This window comes from Balaenoptera musculus, chromosome X, assembly GCF_009873245.2.
Source record: "Balaenoptera musculus isolate JJ_BM4_2016_0621 chromosome X, mBalMus1.pri.v3, whole genome shotgun sequence".
NCBI lineage: Eukaryota > Metazoa > Chordata > Mammalia > Artiodactyla > Balaenopteridae > Balaenoptera > Balaenoptera musculus.
In genome coordinates, this window is record NC_045806.1 from 31,618,075 (window position 1) to 31,645,080 (window position 27,006).

The window sequence follows — 27,006 nt, forward strand, 5'->3', positions numbered from 1 at the left end:
AATGAGAAAGGGTAATATAATTAAAAGTACTCATATAATGACTATCATATCGCTTTAGTACTCTTGATATTCCATGATGCAATGGTAAAAGGATTAGCACACTATTCAAAACATTTTACACAGTGTAAATAATTTCTGTAAGGACTAATGAAATTTTATCTTCAATTTAAAAGAAAATATTTAGAGCCTTAACTTAGATTGTTGTCCACAGAGTAATTTCAATGTTAGGGAATCCTACTTCTGGTTAGATAAAGATTCCTGGCAGAAAAGCACATAGGGACGATACATTTAACTGTGTTGCTCTATTTATATTTTTCTTTAAAACATCAGGCCTTTGTTTTTCCACATAATTTTCTATATCTAATTGAAACTAATCAGATATGATTTTAGTTAGTGTCATTTTTATGTGACTTTTAAAAATGTCAGTATTCTATTTTAGCTTTATTTAAATATAGATATGTAGGTAGACAGATAAATGTTAGGTAACATCCCCTTCTTTGAAAATTAATGCCTCTGTTGTCAACATGAAGCCATTCAGCTGGCTAATGTAAGAAGTCCATTGGGTTCCATGAAGCAGAACTTTCAGATCTAACATTAATGTTTACATTTGACTTTTTGTAAATTGCATTTTCATAACTTTTGCCAATTTTTAATGATACTACATTGTTTTATATCTGCCATTAATTTGTAAAACTTTTCCATATCATTAATTTAAAAACTTTTTAATTGAAGCACAGTTGATTTACAATATTGTGTTAGTTACAGTTGTACCAGCAAAGTGATTCAGTTATATATTATATATATTATGTATTCTCTTTCTCTGTCTAACTTATTTCACCTAGTGTAATGCCCTTGAGATCCATCCATGTTGTTGCAAATGGCAAGATTTCATTCCTTTTTATGGCTAAATACTATTCCATTGTATATACCACGTTTTCTTTATCCATTCATCAGTGGGCACTTAGGGCATTGTGCTGGGTTCCCTTTTGTCCACATTTTCACCAACACTTGTTATCTCATATCATTTTGATGACAGCCATTCTAACAGGCATGTGGCTATATCTCATTGTGGTTTTGATTTGCATTAGTGATGTTGAACATCTTTCCAGGTACTTATTAGCCATCTGTATGTCTTCTTTGGAAAAATATCCATTCAGATATTCTGCCCATTTGTGATCAGATTGTTTTGGGGTTTGTGTTTTTTGTTTGTTTGTTTGTTTGTTTGCCATTGAGTGTATGGATTCTTTATATATTTTGGATATTAATCCCTTATCAGATATATGATTTGCAAATATTTTCTCCCATTCAGTAGGTTGCCATTTCATTTTATTGATGGTTTCCTTTGCTGTACAGAATGTCTTGACTTCTTTTTCTCCAATTCTCAAACTCACTTCAGTGACGATTTAATCTTGACAGTTTGACTGAAATTGCCTTTGTCTAGGAAATCACGACTTTTATGTTTCATTATCTGTAGGTCAGTGCTATGTCCTTATCTTACTTTATCTCTCAGTAGCCTTTGGCGTAGTTGTCTTTTTTTCTCCTTAAAATGTTATATTCACTTGGCTTTAGTTTTCCTCCGATGTCATTGTTCAGTTCCTCTAAATCTTCTTTTCTGTCTCTTACCTGCTATCAGAATTCTAGATGTTGGCTTGATTTAGGGCTTATCCCAGTCTCTTCCCCAGTTATAATATCTTCCTGGACTTTTTTTTTTCAGCCTTGTGTATACCATCTATACATGGCCTCTTAATTTATATCTCCAACTCTAAACTTCCTCCTGAGTTTCAGCTGCATGTTTTCATCTTCACATGGATATCTTACAGGTATCTCTTACTAAATATTATGCTTGATATACCTGTCTCCTCACCCATGCTAGTTTATTCCCCAAATAATTCTTCATCTTAGTCAATGACACCATTATTTATCCAGTTTATCTTTCCAAAAACCTAGGAGTCATACTTGATTTCTTTTATTTTCTCATTGCAAATTTCCAGCCCATGAGTAAATACTGATAGCAAAGCCATAAAAATATATCCCATTTCTGATCACTTTTTAGCACCTCCACCCTAGACTATACCACCCGAACTACTGCAACTGCTTCCTGTATTTCAGTCTTATACCCCATACTCTAATCTGCACACAGAAGACAGAGCGATTTCTGGTAAAACAAAAATTGGGTTGTATCACTATGCTGTTTAAAACCTTCCCATGTTTTCCACTTCAACATTAGGAGGTGAGGTCAGAAAGGCCCGCCATGACCTGGTCCGTGCTTTTCTTTCTGACCTTACCTTCTCTACTCTTTCCCACCCTTCACTGAGCTACTGACTGCATCAACATTCTGAGCCAATTCCTATTTAAGCTTTTACATTGCTCACACTTCTGGTTGCAACACTCTTACCCAACTTCTTGTTTAACTTTCTCCAAATCCTTGAAGCCTCCACTAAACGTCACTTCTTTAGAGAAGTTTTCTCTGAAAGCACCCTCCACTAATTCTCCCTAAATAATTAACTTGAAATCTATTATGCAGTTATCTGTTTATTCTCTTCTTTTTCTCCACTAGAAGTTAAGTTCCATGATGCAAGAGATATTTTCTGTCTCATTTCCTACAGTATCCCCAGCAACTAGAACAGTTCCTTGCTGAATCCATTTAAATACTAATATTTATTAAGAACTACCATATGCTAAGATCCCGTTCTAAGTTCTATAGATACACAGGGAGCCAAATAGACAAAAATCTCTGCCTTCCTGGGATTTACATGCTCATGGAAAGAGACAGACAATGATCAAATAGGATGGGGGGAGAAATTAGGCAGGGGAAGGGGTTAAAGACAGTCATAGTGTTGGAGGTGCAGTTTTGAATAGGGTGGCTAGAAAAGTCCTTACCGAAGGGAAAAAGTGAATGCATGAATCAACCTGCACTGACGGCTATAATAAATTGCTGACAGAGTCTTGTTGGAGTCCATGTCATCTATGTCTTACGTAAAACCATAGACTATTTAGCAACTTTATGTATTACAAAAAACAGGAAGAGAAAGTCAGTATGCTAGAATGCCAAATGTATAATTAATCTCAATATTCTACAATGTTTGACTGTGGTCTTCAAGACATAGTATTTTGGAGATCAGAATGTCTCACGTGTGGGTTCAAAGCACCAGTAGCATAAATTGAATACGTGGTGTGTGGCTTGGGAGCACATTGTTGGGTTTGGCTTACCTCTTTCTTTTTTTTTCAATTAATTAATTAATTTATTTATTTATTTATTTATTTTTGGCTGTGTTGGGTCTTTGTTGCTGCATGTGGGCTTTCTCTGGTTGCGGCGAGCGGGGGCTACTCTTCGTTGCGGTGCGCAGGCTTCTCATTGTGGTGGCTTCTCTTGTTACGGAGCACAGGCTCTAGGCGCACGGGCTTCAGTAGTTGTGGCACACGGGCTCAGTAGTTGTGGCTTGTGGGCTTAGTTGCTCCGCGGCATGTGGGATCTTCCCGGACCAGGGCTCGAACCCGTGTCGCCTGCATTGGCAGGCGGATTCTTAACCACTGCACCACCAGAGAAGTCCCTTCATTCTTGATAACATATTTTGTAGTAAGATTATCTACAAATGTAAAGTAAATTTCAATCATGATAGTAAAATTGCTTTTCTCAGGTATGAGAATATAGGTAATTGCTATGAACTAATTAGATCATACCTAGATAATTTGGGTCTATTAAACATGCTATCTATTAAGATACTAGAAAATAGATTGCTTCTTTGCATGGATATTGCTTGATGAAGGATCCTTTGTCATATCTTAGGAAATGGCTAATAAATACCTTATAAATAGCTAGACAATTCTACTTGTAGCCAAAACCTCCAACTAGACCTATTGATTGAATTTACACTGGTGCTGCAGAAACCAGACATAATTATACCTGTTAGGAAAGAGTGAAATTGGAAATTTGGAAAATCTTGCATTAAGGATAAAGCAACAGACAACATGTTATAATCTAGGTGTAAGTGGTGATGTCCTAATGGGCAGGTAGTCCATGGAGTTAGAAATTCAAGGACAGTATTTAGAGATCCAGGAAATCATTCATCATAGGTGAAATATAACACATAGCTGAGCTTACCGGTTTTGGACCGCCTAGTAAAGGACCCAGCAGAGACAAGATAGTCAGGATGTTAAGTCCTTGAAAATCTGAATAACTAGCAAGATACTGGCAAACATATAGAACTGGGTCTAGTGCTTGAGGGGATAGATTATAGTGAGCTTGGAAAAATAGTTTCTCCAAGTGTGGAAGACAAGAGTTTAATTTTCTGTATCCCTGCTGAGGGCAGAACTTCAACCAGAGACTGGTTAGTTCTAAGCAGTGGAACTAGGGGCTCAAACAAGGAAAAACCTTCTAATTTTGTTTCACTGAGTACCATAAGAAATAGGAATTCCTCATCAGATGATGGGTCCAAATGGTTCCTGAGGGGCCGTCTTGCATAGACTTCTTACAATATGTTGCTACACTCATTGGGAGGTTATAAATGAGGACCATTAAGTTAGAACTCAAAGATTCTATCATTCTGTATTGGTAACATTAATAAAAACTGATCTATATAGGTTCAGGATAATTGTTTTGGAACAATTATGCTAATTTCGATGTTAAGTTTAAAATATTTTCTTAAAAAAATGGAACCCTTTTTTCTTTAGGTGCTAGAAAAGGCATAAAAAAGAAAAATTTAGAATAAAAGTGCTCAGAAGTAAAATGAAAAGTCAATTATATACTTTTCTACTAGTTTTGGAATACAACAGGACGTTAGTTAGAGAAATTTTGTTTTGTAAATGGAATATACTCTTTCACATTTTACTGGTCTAATGATGTTTTTATTATGTTCGGATCAAGTATCAAGTGCCTGTCTTGGGGAAAACATAAAACATGCTTAAAATTGGGCATTTATCCACATGTATGAGATAGAGAAGAAATCAGGGTAAGACTGTTGAAGATCACTGGCACAGAATCCACGGGTATGGAAAAACATACAATGCATTAGCTTCTATGCAAGAGCCTCAAGAGATGGAAACTGTAAATAAAGTGTGGAGAGAGAGTAACAGTGGTGACAGCTTTAGCACATTTGGGTCACTTTTGAGAAACAATGCAGTTTTGTAGACTTCACATTTTTGTTTTAATTCTTAGACTCTGATAAGTGAGAACATGTTTTAAGCCATACCTTATGACCTGTTTGGTGCATTCTAAAAAACAAAATTCCTGCTTTATGCTACATAAATATGATATTTCTCATTATGTTTATTTTGTATGAAAAAATATAATATCAGACTCCAATTCCAGGGTAGGTATTACATTGTCAGTGAAGTTAATTAAAATCTTCTATCACTTCAAACCTTTATTTAATTTAAAGCAAAAAATTCCAGAAATAACCAAGTATGTTGGATAAGAAGAGCTTAAAATGAAAATCAATATGCATCTGTCAAATGTAATCAGAGCTCTGATATGTCAAAAATCCAATTACACCTGAACTGAAATTGTTATTTTTTCTTCTTCTTTTAGCTGACACCCCTATTTATATTTAAGTCTAAAAGGAAAATCAGATGGATATAAGTTGTCATGGTCTCCATGTGTAGGAAATGAGTACACAGTCGAAACTCTACTGTCACCAGCTCTATGGACAAGTCAAAATTTAATCTTACAAAAGGATTAGATTTCTGTTTTTTCAGTTATCTCATAAAAGGAATATGGTGAATGCATTTTAGGAGAACATCCATTCTAGGATTTCCCTATTTTGACTAGGCACAACCATTCATTACCTTTTGCCACTTGTATTCTTCCTGAATTCTTGTAGCTCTAATTGATTTCTTTTCCTGTAGCAAGTGGGCATGCTCTGAAATCCCTAACCCCTCGATAACAGCAGAAGACGCCAACTTTGAGTGTTATTTATCTTATTATCAAATATAAATGGTGCCGTAATCTTTATCAAAACTTCTTATCAGGAAGAAACTGATAGGAGGAAAATGCAGATGCTGAGACATTTGTCTTGCAGACAAGCACTCAATTCATGAGTACGTTAGCAAATTCAGCATTTGGCATTAGCTTGTTATTTATGAGACCTGAGTTTTAAGAATGCTAAGCTTATATATAGCAAAGTATATGCCTATGTTTAGGTAGTTAGAGAATGTTGAATAATTGATGGATTATTTTTAAGCCATTAGCAAATCCTTATATGTAATGTATATTTGCTAAGTTATCCGTTCTTTTCCACCTCTAAAGTCTCATCCTCATAGTGCAAGTGTGAGATCTTACCACCACCATCTATCTTTCTTTCATCAGGAAGTATATAAGTATGTATTTATCCTTTTTTGTATCTGTTACCATATGAGCACCTGTTCTTCCAGGTCATCCCTCATTCTCAACATTCATATCCCCAGTGGCAGTGTACATCACTTTTTTTTTTTCTTAACCACAACTTCCACTCCTTTCTAAATCCTAAAACTTTACCACACCATCTTCTAGAATTTGTGATCTATCGTAAGGAAAATACCCTCTATCCTAAACCTGCTTAGTCTTCCCATGAAAACCACAGTAAAGGCTCTTGGCCATTCCCTCACCCCATGACTAATTTTGATGATTCCCCATGTGTCCCTGCATGGCATACTATGCCTCCCGTTCCTAGGGATATGTGAGTATAAAACTTCTTTCTTCATGACAGTCATTTCTGTGTCTGTATGTCTCACCATACCGGATTAAAACAAATCCTGAGTACATTTTAAAACATAAGGTACATATTGATACATTTCATTCAATTAAACATTGATACCTATGGAAAGCAATAAGTTGCGTATGTATATTGAATTACCATTTTAAACAACTAAGAAAATTGTATGAAGTGATAGACTCAAAAACACTATAAGTCAGTTAAAATCCTAAAATATGTTCAAGTAACCCATGGCAACATCACTACAGATAACCTAAGACATTAGAAAAATAAGGCAGTATTATGAACAACTATAAACACATAAATTCAACAACTTAGGAGAAACTGATCCATTTCTCGTAAATTCCAAACTACCAAAATCCACCAAAGATGAAATACATCATATGAGTAGTCGTCTATTAAAGAAATTAAATTAATAATTGGGAAACTTCCAAGGCGAAATCTTTAGGCCCAAATGGCATCACTGGCAAATTCTACCAAACATGTAAAGAAGAATTAACACCAATCTTTCTCAAATTATTCCAAGATGGAGAAGAGGAAAAAACACCTTCCAACTTATTCTATGAGGACAGCATGACCCTGATACAAAAACTAGAAACATATCACAGTTAAAGAAAGCTACAGACTAATACTGTTCCTGAAATTAGACACAAAAATCTTCAACAAATATTAATAAAATGAACCCATCAAAATATATAACAAAAAAATATACCCATGAGCATATTGGCATTTATTCCAAATGTAAAGGCTGGTTGAACATTTGAAATTTCATTAATGTAATCTACTCTCTTAAAAAGAATAAAGGAAAAAGATCACAGGTCATTCAGTATAGAAAATATAATGTCACCTTCAGTTATGAAACATTGAATACTTTCTCTCTAAAATAGGGAGCAACACAAGGATGTCACTCTCAGCGTTTATCATACTGTTGGAAGTCCCAGCCAGTGCAATAAGGCAAGTAAAGAAAAATGAAAGGCAAATAGAATGAAAGAAAGAAATGAACTGTCCTTATCTTCATATCACATGATTATCTACCAGAAAATCACAAGGAATCTTAAAAAAAAAAAAAAAAAGCTTGTAGAAGTATTAAGTGAATTCAGCAAGGTCATGGTAAATAAGAACGACACACAAAGAATCAATCGTATTTATATATATTACCAGCGAAAATGTGGAAACTGAAAGTTAAAATCTAATATTGTTTGTAATCTCTCCAAATAAATAAATTACTTAGAAGTAAATCTAACAGAGCATGTTCAGGACTTGTATGCTGAAAATGACAAAATCAAATGACTTTTAAATAAATAGAGAGATACACTCTCTTCATGAATTGGAAGACTCAATATAGTAAAGATGTCAGTTCTATCCCACTTGATTTATAGGTTTAATGCAATTCCAGCCAGGATGCTCAGACCTTATGCAAAAATTGACACAATGCTAAGCAAATAGTTCTTGCTTTTAACCAATAAAAAATCCCATAAGAGGAAAAATTAATAAATTGGACATCAAACTAAAATATTTTTCTCCATAAAAGCCCGTGAGAAGATGATAAAGTGGAAAGCTATAAACTGGGAGAAAATGTTTGCAAACCACATATGTGACAAAGGGTTAGTATCTAGAATATATAAAACATACTGAAAACTCACTAATAAAAATACCATTTTTAGAAAATGGGCAAAGAATATGAATAGGCATTTCACCAGAGAAAATATACTGATGGTTAATAAGCACATGAAGAGATGTTCAACATCATTAATCTTTAGAGAAATGCAAAATAAAAACACAAGGAGTTTTCACTACAAACCTATCAGAATGGCTAAAATAAAAAATAGTGACATCAAGTATTAGGAAAGATGTAGAGAAACTGGATCACTCATACATTGCTGGTGGGAATGTAAAAGGGTACAGCCATTCTGGAAAACTGTTTGGTTGTTTCTTATCAAAGTAAACATGCAATTACCCTACCATCCAACAATTACACTCATGGGAATTTATCCCAGAAAAGTAAAAATTTATGTCATTCAAAAATATGTGCCTGAATGTTCATAGCAGATTTATTTGTAATAACCAAAGTCTGAAAACAACCTAGATGCCCTTCAAAGTGTGAATGGTTAAACAAACGGTGTTATATCTATACCACTGTGTAGTATTCAGCAATAGAAAGGAACAAAGCATTGATAAGTACAACAACTTGATTGAATATCCAGGGTATTATTCTGAGTGAAAAAGCCAATCCCCCAGATTTATATACTATATGATTCCATTCATAGAGTATTCTTGATGTGACAAAATTACAGAAATGGAGAATAGTAGTATTCAGGGTTAGAGTAGTGGGGGAGGTAGGGATGTCTGTAAAAGGTCAACCAGAGGGATACTTGTGGTGATGAAACTTCTTTTTTTTATTTTTATTTTTATTTTTATTTATTTATTTATGGCTGCGTTGGGTCTTTGTTGCTGTGCGCGGGCTTTCTCTAGTTGCGGCGAACGGGGGCTACTCTTCGTTGCGGTGCACGGGCTTCTCATTGCGGTGGCTTCTCTTGTTGCAGAGCACGGGCTCTAGGCACGCGGGTTCAGTAGTTGTGGCGCACGGGCTTAGTTGCTCTGCGGCATGTGGGATCTTCCCGGACCAGGGCTCGAACCTGTTGAACCTGTGTCCCCTGCATTGGCAGGCGGGTTCTTAACCACTGGCACCACCAGGGAAGTCCGAAACTTCTATATCTTCACTATTTCAATGTAAATATTTTGGATTTTGTATTGCATTATAGCTTTACAAGATGTTACCATGGGAGATAACTGGGTAAAGGGTACTTTATTTCTTACAACTGCATGTTTATAATTATCTCAAATGTTTTTATAATGGATAAGGATTATATCATATTATAATAAGAGAGAATAATCAGAAGGCTAATGATATACACTGTGTTTGGTATCTATAATATCTACTTTTTAAAAGATAAAATATACATAATTTATGTGATTGTTAATAATTAGAGCTAAATAAGCGTTTAGAAAAGAGACGTATGTTTTTTTCCTCATGGGAGATAATTGCTATGTCTCGTGTTGATTTTAGTTAACATATATCATGCAGTTTGGCAATGAATAATAAAAATATTATATGCAGAAAAAAATGTTTTTTCAAATTCAGTGTTGCTACTTGTGAGTTGGAAAACGTCTTCAAGAACTCAGTGTTTAGTGGCATTTAATGTGTGCTGCTGCCTGACGTAAAGCATACCCAGGTCTCCAGATAATTGTCATGAATGTTTATTAAATTATGTTGGCAGCTGAGCATAATTTCATGTTTTTTGTAAAATTTCCCTTCCTATTATGTCAGGTGACCAATTTTCCACACAAATGAGCTCAGGTTCCAATCAGACAGATTTGTAATTATGATTTTTAGCATAAAGCAAGCAGATTTCTAAGCTAATCAGTGAAGCTGCTGATTTTATTGTAAAACACAAAGCTATAGCTCTTGTTATGCAAAGATGCCTGGATGCCTGCCCTTCAGAAAAATCTCTATAACCTGAGATTTAGACCTACTTCTACCACTAGAATATTTCTATGAAGAGAATGAAAATCGAACTAATTAAAATATTTTATATGGTCTGGGCTTGTAAAATGGAACCCAAGGCTCACAGTACCATTTCTCTTTTCTGTCATTTTATACAATTTTCTTAGCTTCAGAAATACAGATAAATATTCTAACAGAGAGAGGACTAATATCTTCTTAGGATTTAGAGAATTTGGGGCTTTTACAATAGGTAGAGTGGTTGATGGATGTAGAGATGGATAGATAGAAAGGGAGATAGAGAAATAAGTAAACTGTGAGTGAATGATGAACTTTTGATGACACATTCTTTTCCTTTAGTAAAATTTCCTACAGTGAATTGAAACCTGATGACCACTACTGACATTCAGCATTTCCTCCCCTTCTCTCATCTGATATTCTTTCTTCCCATTTCATTAAGAATATAGAGTCAAATCAGAATCTAATTGTCTGGTTCTTCCATTACATCCACCAGCCTAATTTTATTTTCATCCATGTGCCTTGCCTCTCCTCCCATTACATTGGAAAAGCTCTTTGTGTTCTTATGGCCAGCCCTCTACCTGTTCACTGAATCCCATGCCTACTCAACTATGTGGAGCTCTCCAGCTCTTTCCTATGTCTTCTGTGTAATAATTCTTGTGGGATTATGCCTATCAACATAGCAAGCATGCAGTAATACCTCTTAATGTTAAAAGACATGCCTCTCTTTACCCCTTATCCCTGCCAGGTACTATCCCATTTCTCTGATCCCTCTTTATGGCAAAACAACTTGAAAGGTTGTCTATACTTATGGCCCTCATTTCTTATACATTATCTTTTTTTTTCATTTTTTTTTAATTGAGGTATAGTTGATTTACAATGTTGTGTTAGTTTCAGGTGTACAGGAAAGTGATTCAGATATATAGATAGAGATATAGATATGGATAGATGGATAGATAGATTCTTTTTCAGATTATTTTCCCTTATAAGTTATTACAAAAGCTAATCTTACTTTATTCCCCATCATTCTACAGACGATTCTGCTCTTTTGAAATTCATCAGTAACATAACATTGCCAGATCTGATCATCTGTGTGCATCCTCATCTTGCTCAACCCATGAGCTCAGCTTGATACAGTTGATCTCTCACCATTTTGGGAACAGTTGGCCTCCAGGATTCAATTCTCCCTTGATTCTCCTTCTATCTCTCTAGTAAGGCCTCCTCAGTCTTTTTTGCATGTTTCTCCCCTGTTCCTATCACCTGAATTCGCAGAGGCCCAAGGCCCTGTCTTCTCTTTTCATTTCTATCCATACTTGTTCCTGATGAGCTCTCATTCAGTCATAAGTGAATTCAAACAACTTTTAAATTGATAGCCCCAGCCTCAATTTCCCCTTAAATTCAGACTCATATAGCCACCTGCTGTCTTAGTATTCCCACCATGGATGTCTGCAAGGCTTCTCAGACTTCCTTAGGTGCTTTGCTCAAATGACACCTATCAGAGAGGCCTTCCTGGACCACCCTATATTAACATCCACATCACTCTCTAACTCTTTATTGTTTACTTAACAACACCATACATATAATACATTTTATTTATTGTTTGACTTCTCACCCCCAACACATTCTGGAATGCATGATCCAGAAAAGCAAGGGATTTATTTTCTTCCCTATTTTATCCCTTATTACAATGCATGGCACAGAGTATTTTCTGAATGAATAAGTGAAAGAATAAAATAGTGTACAATCAATGTATACTGTACAAAATGGGATTATCTGGATGGAACTGAAGTAGTACCTTTACCATAGCAAAATCTTGATATATATATATTATATTCATATATATATATATATATATGCTTCCTTTTTCATATGAGGAAAATCTCACTTAGAAATTTAAATAACTTTCACAGTTTCCCAGAACTAATGAATATCAGAGCATAGATTTAAACTTGTAAATCTCAAATGCTTTACATTATATCATAGAGTATTCTTACAGGTGAAGAGAGAGATTTTACATACACACACACACAACTTAGCAGTGCAGAGAACAAGGAAGGCATGGTAATTGATCAATAAGGGATATTATTTTAATTGAAATTAAGATCAGTTACTTTCCAAGAAAATATTCAATTTCCTGACATTAATTTTTAAAACCTTAGTTATCTTTTCTATTTATAAGGAAAAATGTTATCATAGAATATTAAGACTGGAAGGCATATTAAGATATTTTAAATATTCATGTAAAGCTCAAAACCCTTCTCTTGGTCATCACTGTCAGTGGTTATTAGCCTGTGCTTGAAGGCCTTCAATAACAGAAAACTCTGTCCTTTACTGTGTCTCTGGTCAGGAGGCTCTGATAGTGGACTTTTCACTCATTTTTGACCCAGCAATGGAATGTTTACATTGGAATCAGTATTTCCTTTAAGTTTTATTTGTTTATTTTTTACTAATGTATTCTTAGATTTTTAAAAAAGTAAACATAAAACTTTAACTTACAGGTGCTTAGTTCCTGATGTAAAACTTACTTTAGCAATCATATTTGTGTTGAATAACCCCAAAATTCTACTTTAAAAGCATTATATGTCTCAAACTGAACATTTTTTCTAAGAAGCATGGATTTGTATCTATTCCCCAATGACCTATACGAGTAAATGTGACCTTCTACTTAGTGCTCACTTTTTGTACACTAGTCCTTTTAATGGTGTCTTCTTTGGACAAGTTCTTTATTAAATCTCAGACATTAGCTAGCTCTATAAAAGATGGAGGAGTAAAGCAGCAGCAGTCTCTAATCCTTCATGAAGGAAATTCCATCCCTGAAAGGCCCTTCTTGCTCTTCAGTAGATGCTTCCATTCAATACATGCACCTCAGTCAGCAAGATACAGGTTGGAAGGGAAGACTGCTTCGTCCCTAGCTTTTCCATGATCATAGCAGCCAAATGGCAGTCAGAGTCAAATTTCTCTATCTGTCCTGTTTTGAGAGCCTGGAATTAGAAATTCTCTAAGCAAGTTCAGTGGCATCCCATGCCTCAGCCTCTGAGATAACATAGAAGGAAAGATAATTTCATGTATCAGTTTGCTAGGGCTGCAATAATAAAATACCAGTCTGGGTGAATTAAACAAAATAAATTTATTTTTTCATAGTTATGGGGGCTGGAAGTTCAAAATCAAGGGACCGAGATATTTGATTTCTTCTGAGGTGTCTCTATTGGGCTTGTAGCTGGCTGCCTTCTCACTGTGCCCTCACATGGTCTTTCCTTTGTATGTGGGCATCCTTGGTGTGTGTCTGTGTGTCAGAATTTCCTTTTTTTATAAGGACACCAGTCAGACTGGATTAGAGCCCACCTTAACAGTCTTATTTTAATTTAACCACCTCTTTAAAGGCCCCCAACTTCAAATACAGTCACATTTGAGACACTGGCAATTAGAACTTCAACATATGAGTTGGGGAGGGGGGCATAATTCAGCCTATAATATCTCTGAAGAACCAATGAAAGGACTCTTCTCCAAACTACCACATTAACAATTCTGTTCTATTTTTTAGTGATAATTTAAATTAAATCAGTTATTGAAAATATAAAGTATTCAAGTAGAAAGTGCACACATTTCATGTGTGAAAGTGGTTGATGAAAAGTCACATTTTTTTTTTTTTTTTTTTTAAATTTTTATTTATTTATTTATTATTTTTGGCTGTGTTGGGTCTTCGTTTCTGTGTGAGGGCTTTCTCTAGTTGCGGCAAGCGGGGGCCACTCTTCATCGCGGTGCGCGGGCCTCTCATTGTCGCGGCCTCTCTTGTTGCGGAGCACAGGCTCCAGACGCGCAGGCTCAGTAGTTGTGGCTCACGGGCCCAGTTGCTCCGCGGCACGTGGGATCTTCCCAAACCAGGGCTCAAACCCGTGTCCCTGCATTGGCAGGCGTATTCTCAACCACTGCGCCACCAGGGAAGCCCAAAAGTCACATTCTTGATGACTTGATGTTTTAAAAATAAAAGCTTGCTTTCTTATTTAAAGTAAACCACTATAGCAGCAACATGGATGGACCTAGAGATTCTTGTACTAAGTGAAGTAAGTCAGACAGAGAAGGACAAATATTATATGATATCACTTATATGTGGAATCTAAAAAAATAGTACAAATGAACTTATTTACAAAACAGAAAGAGACTCACAGACATAGAAAACAAACTTATGGTTACCAAGGGGAAGATGGGGGAGGGATAAATTGGGAGTAGGGGATTAACAGATGCACACTACCATATATTAAATAGATAAACAACAAGGTCCTACTGTATAGCACAGGGAACTATAATCAATATGTTGTAGTAAACTAACGGGATAGAATCAAAGAAAAGAATATAGATATATACACATATATATGTATAACTGAATCACTTTGCTGTACACCTGAAACACAATATTGTAGATCAACTATATTTCAATTAAAAAAAAACAGACATTTGGCAAAAGTATAAATAAATAAATTAATTAAAGAAACCACTATAACAAAAATAATAGCATCACTTAGGGAGCTAGAATGTTTAAGTATCTATTTGATTTCCTGACATGGGCTATTTCTAATTCCATGCTAAATATTAGAAATTATGCTGTGGGGAGCAGTAGTGTAATACCACTAAAGTGATTAAAAATTAATCTCCCCAAATGAAATATTTTCATTACTAAGATGAGTATTATGCTCACTTTACGCTCTTGAGAAGATTTTCTTCTAAGAAGGCAAGTAACCTCATACCATTAAAGTATTGTACAATTTCTATATTTCAAATTGGAGATCAGTGCATAAATATTTCTATTACGTTTAATCAAAAGAGCAGTCAAAATAGCAGTAGTAGAATACACTGAATAAAATTTGAATGTTAAGTGCAGCTAGGCCACAGCAGATTTCAAAAGCAAAACAACAATAATAATAATACAATGAATGCCACTCTTTTTAATATTTCTCAGATGCTAAACATGACGTATTATCAGGGTCTCAAAATTATATAAATAATGTATACTTCTCTCATAAAATATATAAGTACCTAAAATCAGTTATGTAAAATAAAATGTGCATATTTCCCCCTAGATGCTTATTAGGATTTTGAATCCCCGAATGGTAACTGTAATAGAAAAAAGTAAATACATCTGTAGTTACTTTGTGTACTTACTATATGGAAATGGAGTAAAACAGAAAAAGATAAGCTTAGAAAATGTTTTGAGTTTAGAATATGTTTTATTAGATTGTTTAACCTAATAGATGTAGTAATCATCACACAAGCTAGATTTCCCAGTCAGAAGATAGAAACAACTGATGTGGTTTCTCCCAGCTTCCTGCTAAACACATATGAAGATGCTGAAATGAGCCTCCAGCAACACTGAAAACTAACACTGGCTGAAAACCTATTCCAAGAACCTAGAAGCACTTAATATAATGCTCAAATGAGAAAAATAAAGGCCATATCCTTGCTCTTGAATAGATCGTGAATTGACAAAAATGTCAGTGATCCCTAAAGCGTAAATGTGGGGCAGTCCCATTAAAAGAACTGTTTGCCAGGCCATCCCCTTCTTGGAGCTAACTGTTCATTCCAAATTTAGAAAAATTCTTTTAAAAAAATGAGCTGGAGGAGGAGACAGTTCTAGTAGAAAATAAAGCATCTATAATTAAAACAGTGTGGTACTTACACATGAAGAGAAATCTAGGGACTCCAGAAAAAGGCCAAAATATATAAGGAAATGCCATGTAGGTGGCATTTCAAATCATTGAACTTTTAAATAAGTGGTTTTTGGATAATTAGTCTCATATAGAAAATCAACAACATTGGATACATTCTTCATTCCTTACATATGGATAAATTACAAGTGGATTGAGTATTTAACTATAAGGATGAAAATATATAGATATTAGAAGAAAACATAGGTTAGATTCTTTATAAGATAGAAGTGTGGACGGCTTTTCTGTCTCTACTCAAAGTGTTGCAAAGGACAATGGGAAAACCGCAGGAAATATAAATTATTTGTGAGACACGAAATGAATTTGATGAATTCTCAAAGTTCTTTTCATTGCTAAGTTTCAGTGATTTCTTGGAAGTTTATTAACATTGCAGTGACTTACTATTCAAACATGTAATAATAGTTAAAGAAATGTATGGTGAATTCAATAGGGAACTATAGTTCTATTTGTAGACTGGTAAAAAGTTACAGCCACAAATAGCCTACTAGATTTTAATTAAATGGGCTTATTGGTTATAGCATTATCTTTCATTTCAAATATTATAAGAAAGCATGATGTTAGCAATGAAGTACCCTTTTGTATCTTTGTCTTGACTCCTTACACCATCTAAATGTCTGGGTTTATTTTTAGTTATAATATAATCTATTTTTAGTGGTAATATACTTTTGTAAGGGTAAATGATCATTTCTAAACTTTTCCTTGGAGATGCAATGTATGGTTTATTTGACTCAGCTCTGCTTTTTTTATCATATTCCAGCTCTTTATCCTATTTTATTTTGGCTCTTACTGTTTTTACTTATTTGAATGCAGCAATTCGTTGAAAATACAGAACTCATAAAGGCAAAGTTGAAGATAGAAATTTTTCAGATATCTTGGTAAACAACATGATCTTTCATTGGGACTTTGGGCAAGTTGTTTAACCAAATTGTCTCAATATCTCCATCTCTAAAATGAGAAACATAATAACTCTTGTTTATGGTGATTTTCTGAGAATGAAATGAGATATTGTGTGAAAAATACTTAGCACAGAGCCTGGCATAGAGTCAGTAGTGAATAAATATTAACTAGTAATCATATTAATTACTAGTTATTGTTAAGTGTGACAATACACCTTAGAAAATTTTCATTTCCTGAAGGAATAAACTTTAAAATTTGAAAATTTATAAGAATTTTGTGTTGGGATATTTTGCAGAGGGGCCATTTTCTATTTTCTTTCTTGATGTTCTTAATAGTTTAGTACAGTATTCTCATCTGAGACAAAATGACTTAGAATATCATCAATCTTATAACAAAGAATTTTAAAAAAACAATATAGTCAATAATCCCTCATTTTCTTGTAAAGAGTGTTACTCTTCAAAATAAAGGAAGACACCGATCACTTGGAAATCTTCACTGTTATAAATGGCTAGAAGCTCACTACTCTTCTAACCTCTCAATACTTGTCCAATAGATAGAGGGTTTTTTTCTAAGTATGGTCTCATGATCACCTGCTTCTGGATCTCATGAGCTGCTACGTAAATATGCAGCTTTGAGGTCCCAGCCCAGACTGAACAAATCAGAATCTCTGTAGTTGGGCCTTAGCAAACTCCATGTCTAACAAGTTTTTCGCAGGTGGTACTTATTCAAAGCAAAGGTTGAAAAATTCTAATCCTCTAGAACACAAGAAATTGCTGTCTGTTTTTCTGTCTTCTGATTTTTACAACCTGAAGTGGATGCCCCTTTCTTTCACAGATAAGCTTTGGCTTCCTTCGTGAATCAGTTAAAGAAATGAACAGTTTACTGGTAGCAATTCTGGGGCTCCAAGCAGAAACATGGAGCTGTTATGGTCTAGAACAAAAATATGCAAAGAAATGAAAGGGTCAGAAATTGCTGTACTTTGCCTTATGCAAAATGTGGTAAGACTTGAAAAGATCCATGGGTTTTATGGGTTTTTTATCACTCTGGGAAACTCAAGCCATCACTATCAACATTTCTTCAATTCTTCCAGCCTCTTCAGGAGAACCTTCTTGGCTCAGGATAAAATGTGTTTTTTAAAGAATTTTGGTGACATTTGAGGAAAACTAGTGAAGCCAGTGAAGTGCACTTATAATTTAGCATAATGTGTTTTTTTGTTCAGGAGTGATTTTGAAAAATTTAGGTGATCAGTAAGGAGAGGTTACTTTCTGTGGTTAAAATTATTATATTCTAAAAACGTTTACCACATTAAAGCTTATTTTTGTGTGTTTTTTTTTTTTTTACAGGAATTGCATTGCCTCCTAAAGGGACTGTAGATATCCAGGTGTTACTTATGCCCCAGGTTATGAAATTACAAAAAACAATGGTCATTGTTCAAATGAAGAAGGCAAGTGGAGAAAGGTGGCCTATTGACAATTTTAAAGAATTGCGCACAGAGGTGAAAAGGTAACATTTACATAGCACATTGAAGGAACATGATTTCATTTTGGCTGGCATTGATATGATCGGTTTCTTTTATATGTTACGCAATGTAAAGTTCATGAAGTGTTGAAATTTACATGGTCAGAGGGGGAAAATATATTTGATATATGGGGATTGTATATATATCATTGCTGATTTGAATTTCAGAGTGAGGAACAAGTCAATCTAAGTATCGTATCAGTGAATCATAGATACATGCAAAGGGACTCCTTTTTGAGTCTGTATCTAGAGAACAACCTGGAACAGCTTGTCTGGGCAAAGCATAGGACTTCTGATGCTCGCATTCACCAAGTGATGGCCCTGTGCCCGGTATATGACGTCCTGATGAAATACTGCCATGACTAGGGTGTGCTGTCATTGCCAGAATGCAGGTTACTTGTCCCCTCTTTGCTCAGCTGAAATTTAAGCAGACTCCAGTGATGATGCAAAATTTAAATGTTTTCTCTGCTTTTATCATTTTAATTAAATAATTGTCTAGAAACCTTAATTAAAAAGAAATTCTTACTTTGTCCTATATGTGCATATTTCTTCTTCACTCTCAAAAAATTCTTTCCTGCGGCCTCAGTGTCCATTCTGCCATGTTTTTCACCACTCCTGCAATCAAGACTGCCGACGTGATCTGGGTAAAATGAAAATGAGGAGGCCCTTGTTCAAAAAGTGTTAAGAATTTCAAGACATTAAACAAACATGAGCAATTCCAAGTGTGGAGTTCTTGCATACGTCACATGCCCATGAAGCTGGTCCTGCCTGTCGTGTCTTATGTTCCATTTTTCATAAGAAAAGCCTGTTTTCAACAACGACCAGAATCATTTTCTAGTATTGCTGTTCTCCTGATGGTGTATGATGGACGTAGAATAATTTTACAAATGCCCTTTTTCTTTTAACTGGTAGCCTCCAAAAGTAAATTCCTGGTAACTTTCTGAAGTCCTGTACTTAATGGCATTTTTTGTGTTTTGTGCTTTGCCCATCCAGTTTAGAATATAACCCATGGAAACTGTATTACCTCTGATTAATCACAGTTTAGTCACATCAGTAAATACCAATACAGTCGTCCCTCAGAATCCATGGGGTATCGATTCCAGGACCCCTGCAGATACCAATATCCATGGTTGCTCAAGTCCATTATATAAAATGGCATAGTATTTGCATATAACCTATGCACATCCTCCCATATACTTTAAATCACCTCTACATTACTTATAATTCCTAATATAATGTAAATGCTATGTAAATACAAGTTTTGCTTTTTGGAACTTTCTGGAATTTCTTTTTTTTTTTTTCTTTAAATATTTTCGGTTCACAGTTGGTTGAATCTGTGGATTCGGAACCCACAGATATGGAGGGCCAACTGCTGTACCAACCTTTGAATGTAGAGAAAAAAATTCTTCAGTTTTAACTTGCGTCTCACAATGGTTGTATTACATTTTTCTTTGTGACAGTTTACCAGTGTTTGGTTTGAAATGGTTATAAAATCAACATTTGCAGAAAATATTTTGTATTTCATACTTACTTTTTCTCTGCCAAAGTTTAAATTCACAAGCTTTGCTAAAATACCATTAGGTTACTAAAAAATATGTCATTTCATGCTAATATTGAAAGTGTTTATGCTTTTGTTCACTCTTAATAATTTAATTTCCAATTACAGCTTTGGGGATAGACAGTGAAGAAATCCCAGGAATATGCTGGATATACCCTATTCTTGGATTCCCACAGGCACCACATCCTAAATGCCCCCAAGGTAGGTATATCTTAGAGTCAGAGAACACCAGGATTTTAGGTATCTTAGAGACCTTCTAATCCCATCTCTTCTTTGTACAAGTAAGAAAATCCAGGTCCAGAGAAAGTAGGTTGTAAAGTGACCCAGCCCTATTGGTGGAAATGCTAGGACTGAATCTGGTCTCTTAACAATAAGTCCAATGATCTTTCCACAAAACCATACCATTTCCTGTTGTTTTCCTTGTTGGTGAAACCTACAAATCAACTAAGATTGAAATAACATTAAATTCAGACCCCTTTATTTCATATTCTTTGATGTGCTCAGAGCCCTGCACTAGATCTGTAAGATTCCTGGGTACTTGGGTTCTTGGATCACATTTAATCACCATATTCCAGCTTCTGTGTAACTCATGGGGTCAATGATTCCTCTATTAGTTGTCCCAGATACAAAACTTTTATGATGTTCTCCAAAAACCAGTCAGAATGTACTACAGATTTTAGGGAGGTGGGCTTGGCCACCACACATGCAACGTAAAATCCCTACTCTTAAAATGCCTTTTTTTTCCGTAATGACCCCTTTTTTCCTCCACATACGCCAGGCTTCTCTCAAGTTTCTGTATGTTCTCTTTCCTCAACACTCTTCTCACTTCTTCCGCATACTTTCATTTTCCCATTTTGTTCCCAGGGTCAGCGTAAGAATCACAACTCCTCTTAGATAACCATAAGGTGAAATTTAGTATCCCAACCTCTTACCAGGCTCTAGGCATAGTTCTTCATAACTAAGAATCACTGAATTGCACAGCAAAGGGATATCTATTTTTGATCTCCACCTTGAGCAACACAGATAAGCTAAAAGAAGTCTTGAAATTTTGAATTTTTCTTCTCCCTCCAATACCAATCTTTGCTAGTGAAAAAGAGCTAGTCTTTACTGATGCAAATTATGTCACCACACTTAGAAGAGAAAATAGTCAGTTTTGCTTATGAATAACAGCATTTCCCCAGAGACACTGGTTATAAAGGAAGGCCAAGATGATATATTTCCTTATGTAGTTTAATTTTAACTAGAGTGAAAATCCACTTAACTAACAGTACCTTTGACAATAAATGTCATTTGTTTTACTTGAAATATTTTTACTCTTGAGTTAAAAAATTATCAACACATAAATATTTTAAATATACTAAATTATCTTCAGAATGCTTCAAAAACATGTCAAAAATTTTTTTTTTATTTCCTTCAAAACATAGTTGTTTGTATACTTTCCAAAGAGCTGAACAGTTTAAAATTTATAATAGTCTTCTGATCAAAGTGATGTAATACAGCCTAGACATTACTCTGTTGGAATTCTAACAGCAGTGTTGCTCGTGTCTACCCCAGACACTGCTTGTTTTTTTCCCAGATTAAAGAGTTAAAGCAGATTTTTTAAAGTCTAAAATAAAGCCTATGAGAAAATAAAAACAGATTTCTTGCACAGTTTTCTTCAAAGAAGGTTAAGTATGCTCCAGAAACATAGAAATTTTCTATCAAGTCACTTTTGATAATTATTAGATTTTTAAAGTAAATGTGAGTTCTGTAAATAGCCTGTGTTACATTAGCACAACCAAGTAGTAACATCTGTGTTCTGAACAGATTGTGTACTAGTTATTAAATCATTTTACCAAAAGTCTAAAACCTATTCTGGTAATTCTTTTTCTCTACAAATGCCCTTGAGAAACAAGTGGGTATGATTTTATAAATAAATATTATTTACTTTCGGTACAGTCCATTCTTCATTCTTAAGAACACATCAGAAATAACCCATTGCTTTCCCTGCTCAACTGTGTCACCATCAATGTTTGTTGTTTCTTTTTTTTTCTATGTATCTATAACCCAGGTTATTCTCAAGCCCAGGGTACTTTTGTTGCTCTGTGAACCACCTTTTCTCCTGTCCTTTGGGGTAGATGATTGGAAAAAGGCTGTACTCCCTATCACAGTGTAAAGACAATGGAATGTGAATCCGTTGTGGTTTAGTAATCCTGGCATTGCTAGGGCAGTAATTTCCTAAGGACTTACAGGACAAGACCAATGACATGATACTAATTGTAACTTTGATCACACTAATTTCCAATTTAATGCTTTAAGACTGAAGCTAATTATAACCAGAAAAGCTTGTACATTTTCCTCAGCCATTTCAACCCACTTAATTTACATCTAACTTTGTACCCTTGTTGTACATTTCACATATTAATTCTAAGTCCAAAATGTTCAGTATTAACCTGTAAATTTAAGAATTAAAAATAAATTTATTTTAAACATTTCTTTACTGTAAATGTGGTCTATACTGCGAAAACACATAAATCTGAGGACATTGTCCAATCTTGCTGTTCAGATGAACATATTATCAATATTATTGATGCCACGAAAGCATAGTGTAATCCATTTCAAAGCTTTTTTAGTATTATGACTCCCTTTTTATCTCATATTCAATTTATGTCCTATGTGCATCTGAACTGATAAAAATGTAACAGTTAATATATTTTAGAGAAATAATATTCTTAAATATGGACTCTAGCATACATGGCCCCATAATATTATACAACTAATGCCAATATATTAATATTCCTTTATATAATTAGTAGTTGATATAGACATAATATTTTGGTTGCTCACAAGATCATTAACAACTTCTTCTGCACTTTATATAAGAAAATGTTGGAATTATTTATAGAGAGAGGGAAATATGTAAAGTTACATATTAATTTAATGTTTTGGTGCTGTATGCTAAATTAATATGTAATAACATTTTAATATTAATTTTAAATAATTCATTACAATTTTTAACTACTAAATAGTGTATTTTGTAAATTTAAAAGCAATTCACAAATGGAAATCAAAATATTTTACTTAAATAATTTAAGTGAATTTTAAGGTGCATGTAAATAAACTAATATTTTTGGTTTAGGAGATATTTTAATAAAATATATTTTAAAAGTGTTATTACAAAATAAATATTACAGAACTTATTTTTAAAATTATTTGAAGGTATTTGCTGTAGTATTTTTATATAAGTAAAGTTTGATATTTACCACAATGAGTACAGCTAGCTGAAAAATCCAGTCCCTGAATCACATTTCTACATCCTAATGCAATCTTCTGTACTTTGGTGTATCTTCTAGATTTAGCTCTTGTCATGCTATTTTTACATATTATTTAATATTCATGTTGCTTTCAAAATGTCAATGTATGTTGATACTGAATGAGTGTATGTGTGTTAATACCAGATGCAGTGACATGTCAAAGTATGCCAAAGGAACTTTTATTTTTCATAACATAATTCATTTTTTTCTATCTCAAGAACGATCATATAACCCAATAGTCAAATTAACTGAAAGTATTTCTCTCCTGTAGTTGTCATAAAATGTCAGTCCAGGAAGCGGGTAGAAGAGGAGGTGGAAGTCACATTGGATGGAGATTTTTGGGGACAAAATCCTATAGAACTGACAGACTTTGTAGTGATTCCAAAAAGAAAGTCATATGATTCTTATGAAGATATCAAAGGTAAGAGAACCACAGTCATGGGTATAAAAAATTATAATAAATAAAAACTCAGTTTTCCTTAAATTTCAGGTTGCTGATTACTCAGTTGCATGAAAATCCATTCCCATTTATTTTTCACATACAATATCATTAAAATAGTGCCCGAGTATTCGCTTATGTTTGTTCTCTTCACATAGAAGTTTTCTCCAAAACGACAATAATTATGGTTATCAGTGGATTTATAAAAATAGGTTGTGATTTTGTCATCAGTGAGGAAAGAAAAAGTTACAGTAACTGTAATTTTCATTTCCTTTCAACTTTAATTTCTTCCTTTACTCTCTTTTTCTGATTTAAGGAATATGATTGAAGCCATGGCTTCAGCTTTAAATTTGGAAGCAGAACCTTGAATAAAATGTTTCTTATTTAAAGAAATAGAAAAATTGACATAAATTAGATGTAATACCCACATATATTTTGTACAACTACCCCTCTGACATTTAGAGTCTTAAATAAGACTTTTCAAAAAGTTAGTATTATGGTCTGGCAAAATCAAATCTCAGTGATGCAAACTTTATTTTTCAGCTATCTCCCAGATGAACTAAAGTAGAATGCTCCTATTCACACTGAAAGGGAAATTCCCATAGCAGTGTTTTATTAGAATCAAGGGGAGAAATCTATGTTTATGTATTATTTAAAAAGCAAATTAACCACAAAATTAAGTATGAAATTCCATGCAGAAACAAAATATCTTCTCTAGTTTTCTCATTTATATCTTTAGTTTTTTACTTTAATCTCACTATTATCATCTAATTATTTCAGTGATAAGAGAATGTAAATGAGGTATAACTGAAGAGAGAGAGTATACAAGCGTATAGAGAGAATATACAAGAGATAGTAAAATAGTTTTTTATAATTTTATATTATAATTTAATTAATTTATATTTAATTTTTTTAAATTTTTATATTTAATTTAATTTAATTATAATTTAATTTAATATAATATATAATTATATTATAAGTTTTTATAATAGCAGCTATTTCTACTAAGTAATAAATGCTCATTTTAAATGGTTCAAGAAATTCCTGAAGTAATATGGATAGCAGCCCCTCAACTCAATTCAGCCCCACTCAGATGGTGTTAGAATATAATAAACTTGATATATACCCTCTCATACTTCCAGCCATACTTGAGTGATGGAAACATGTTAGGAATTTAACCAGTTATTTTAACTAAGACCAATTAACAGTGACAAACAAGACAGGCGTATTTCTCTTTCACATGTAAGCCTGGACTTGTGCGTGGTTTAGGCAGTGTAGTGCCTCTGCCCCTTGAGATTTTCAGGCATTCAGGTTCCTTTTCTCTTGTTGCTCCACCATCCACTAAGTTGTCCTCATCTGCATGATCAATTCTACAGTCACGTCCACAGTGAAGAGCAAGCTGGTTCCCTTTAAAGCCATGACCTGAAGATGCATATGTGATTTCTACTTGTATCCCACTGGTGAGACCTCAGTCATATGGGCACACCTAGCTGCACTTGAGGCTGGGAAATGCCTCTTGACAGACCCAAATAAAATTGGGGGGCATTCTATTATGAAAAAAGAGGAAAAGAGAGAAAGTAGATATTGGGGAGACAGTTAGCAGTCTCTGCCATATTTTATTTGCTGTGAACTGTTAAAATCTATCATCAGTCCATCCGAAAGTACTTAATGAGGACCTATTATACATCAGGTGTTTTCCTGGGCATGGAAATTCACACATACCCCTATCCCTCTCCTACCATCAGACTGGTATCCCCACTGTGTAGGATAGAGTTCCAGTCAGTTTCTGGTCAACATCTCAAATCACCTACTGAGATGAGGATCCAGATTTAACTGGCTGGCTCTGCACAGCCCCTGTTGCCGTGAACCGAGTACCACCCTCCATTCTCCAGTTCTCTCTGCCACCTATCTGATATAAAGTCTTGTCACTCTGTCCGTGCCTTCTACCATACCCCAAACCCGGATTAGAACCTTTCTGATATCCATGCTGGTTTATTTATTAAGCACTTAGTCTTCCAAGAACAATGCTAAGTGTTTTATGTTTTGTACTTATTATATTATTATAGGACTTATCATCAAAGAAACCCTATGAAGCACATAGTATCCCTATATTTTTATTTTACAAGTGAGGAAATCTAAGTAAAAGAAGTTTAGTGACTTGTCCAGGGTCCTACAATGCAGCAGTGGAAGGGATAATGCATGAATCCAGGCCTATTTTTTAAAACCGTTTTAAAAAATACTTTAGATTTAAAACCTAAAGATGAAATAGTAGGTTCTGAGCTGTTCATATTGGCATCAGACCTACCCTAATTGCTTTTTCTTTTAAAGCCCTGTAGAAATCAAAAACTTCTACAAGGGAAAAGCTCTCTAAGAGGTTCCCTAACATAAGGTATAATGCCCGGTACAAAGTGGCCAATCAATAAACAAAGAGTTGTTTCAGCTTTCCCTTTATTATCACACTCTCTTCTATTTCACTTTGCACCCTGTTTTATCCTGTTGCTCTTTTTTTCAGTAGTAGTGTTTACACATTGCTTGCTGAATAAAAAATGACTTTGCAACATATAAAAGTACCAATACCCATGAATTTTTCACCTATAAAAATATCTATTCCATATGAAATGATATTTGATCACTTTTACCTACTAAAATGTTTTTGATGTGATTCAATCTATATAAAATAATCCTGAATTACATTCACCATTTGTTCCCTACTGTCATTCCAGCCTGTTTATCTTTATTTGCTGAAGCTGTAATGTGTAGAGCTAGGGAATATTTATTTCTCTGCTTTTCTATGCAGGCCTGCTTTCTCCTCTCTTTGCAGGTCTCCTTTCTCTGCCTGCTCATCGACTTATACACATGGCTCCATCATGCTTAATCACCACTTCCATTTGCTTTATGAAACCCTTGGTGTCTTCCAAAAAAGATTATTCAAACTGGGGTTCTATTATTTGCAAATAACATTCTAAGAGTAAATGTAGAAGAGGATCTAGAAATAATAAATATTTCTTAAATGAATTACAAAAATGTCAGAATAATCTCTGCTATACACTTTCACTATAAAATTTGCAAGGCAATATTTGAAAAGCTGGAGATGGAATTATGAAATGAGTATCTATGTTATATGTATCCAATGCATTTCAAAAGATCTTTGGAATTCCAAAAGTATTAGTTCACCCTAACTGTGTTCTTTTTATTTACTGGCTAGTTATTGATAGTATGAAGTATGTGAGAGTAGGAGATAGTAATACAGTTACTAGGTTGCACAATGAGATATTTAATTCTTAATTATATTAACTTATTACTTATTTTTTCCCTTTGGTTGAATTTTAGTTTTGTCATTGCAAAATGCCAGTATAATCACAAACTGCTTAA

General features: G+C 34.3%; 1 protein-coding gene across 1 annotated transcript in view; it reads left to right on the forward strand.

The window, feature by feature from the left end:
* CFAP47 (cilia and flagella associated protein 47) overlaps positions 1-27,006 on the forward strand; it is a 489,567-nt gene that overhangs the window by 401,217 nt on the left and 61,344 nt on the right. The window contains 4 exon segments of the mRNA XM_036839258.1: positions 18,170-18,329; positions 19,385-19,473; positions 20,011-20,103; positions 23,467-23,616. Coding sequence (XP_036695153.1) covers positions 18,170-18,329; positions 19,385-19,473; positions 20,011-20,103; positions 23,467-23,616 — 492 coding nt within the window.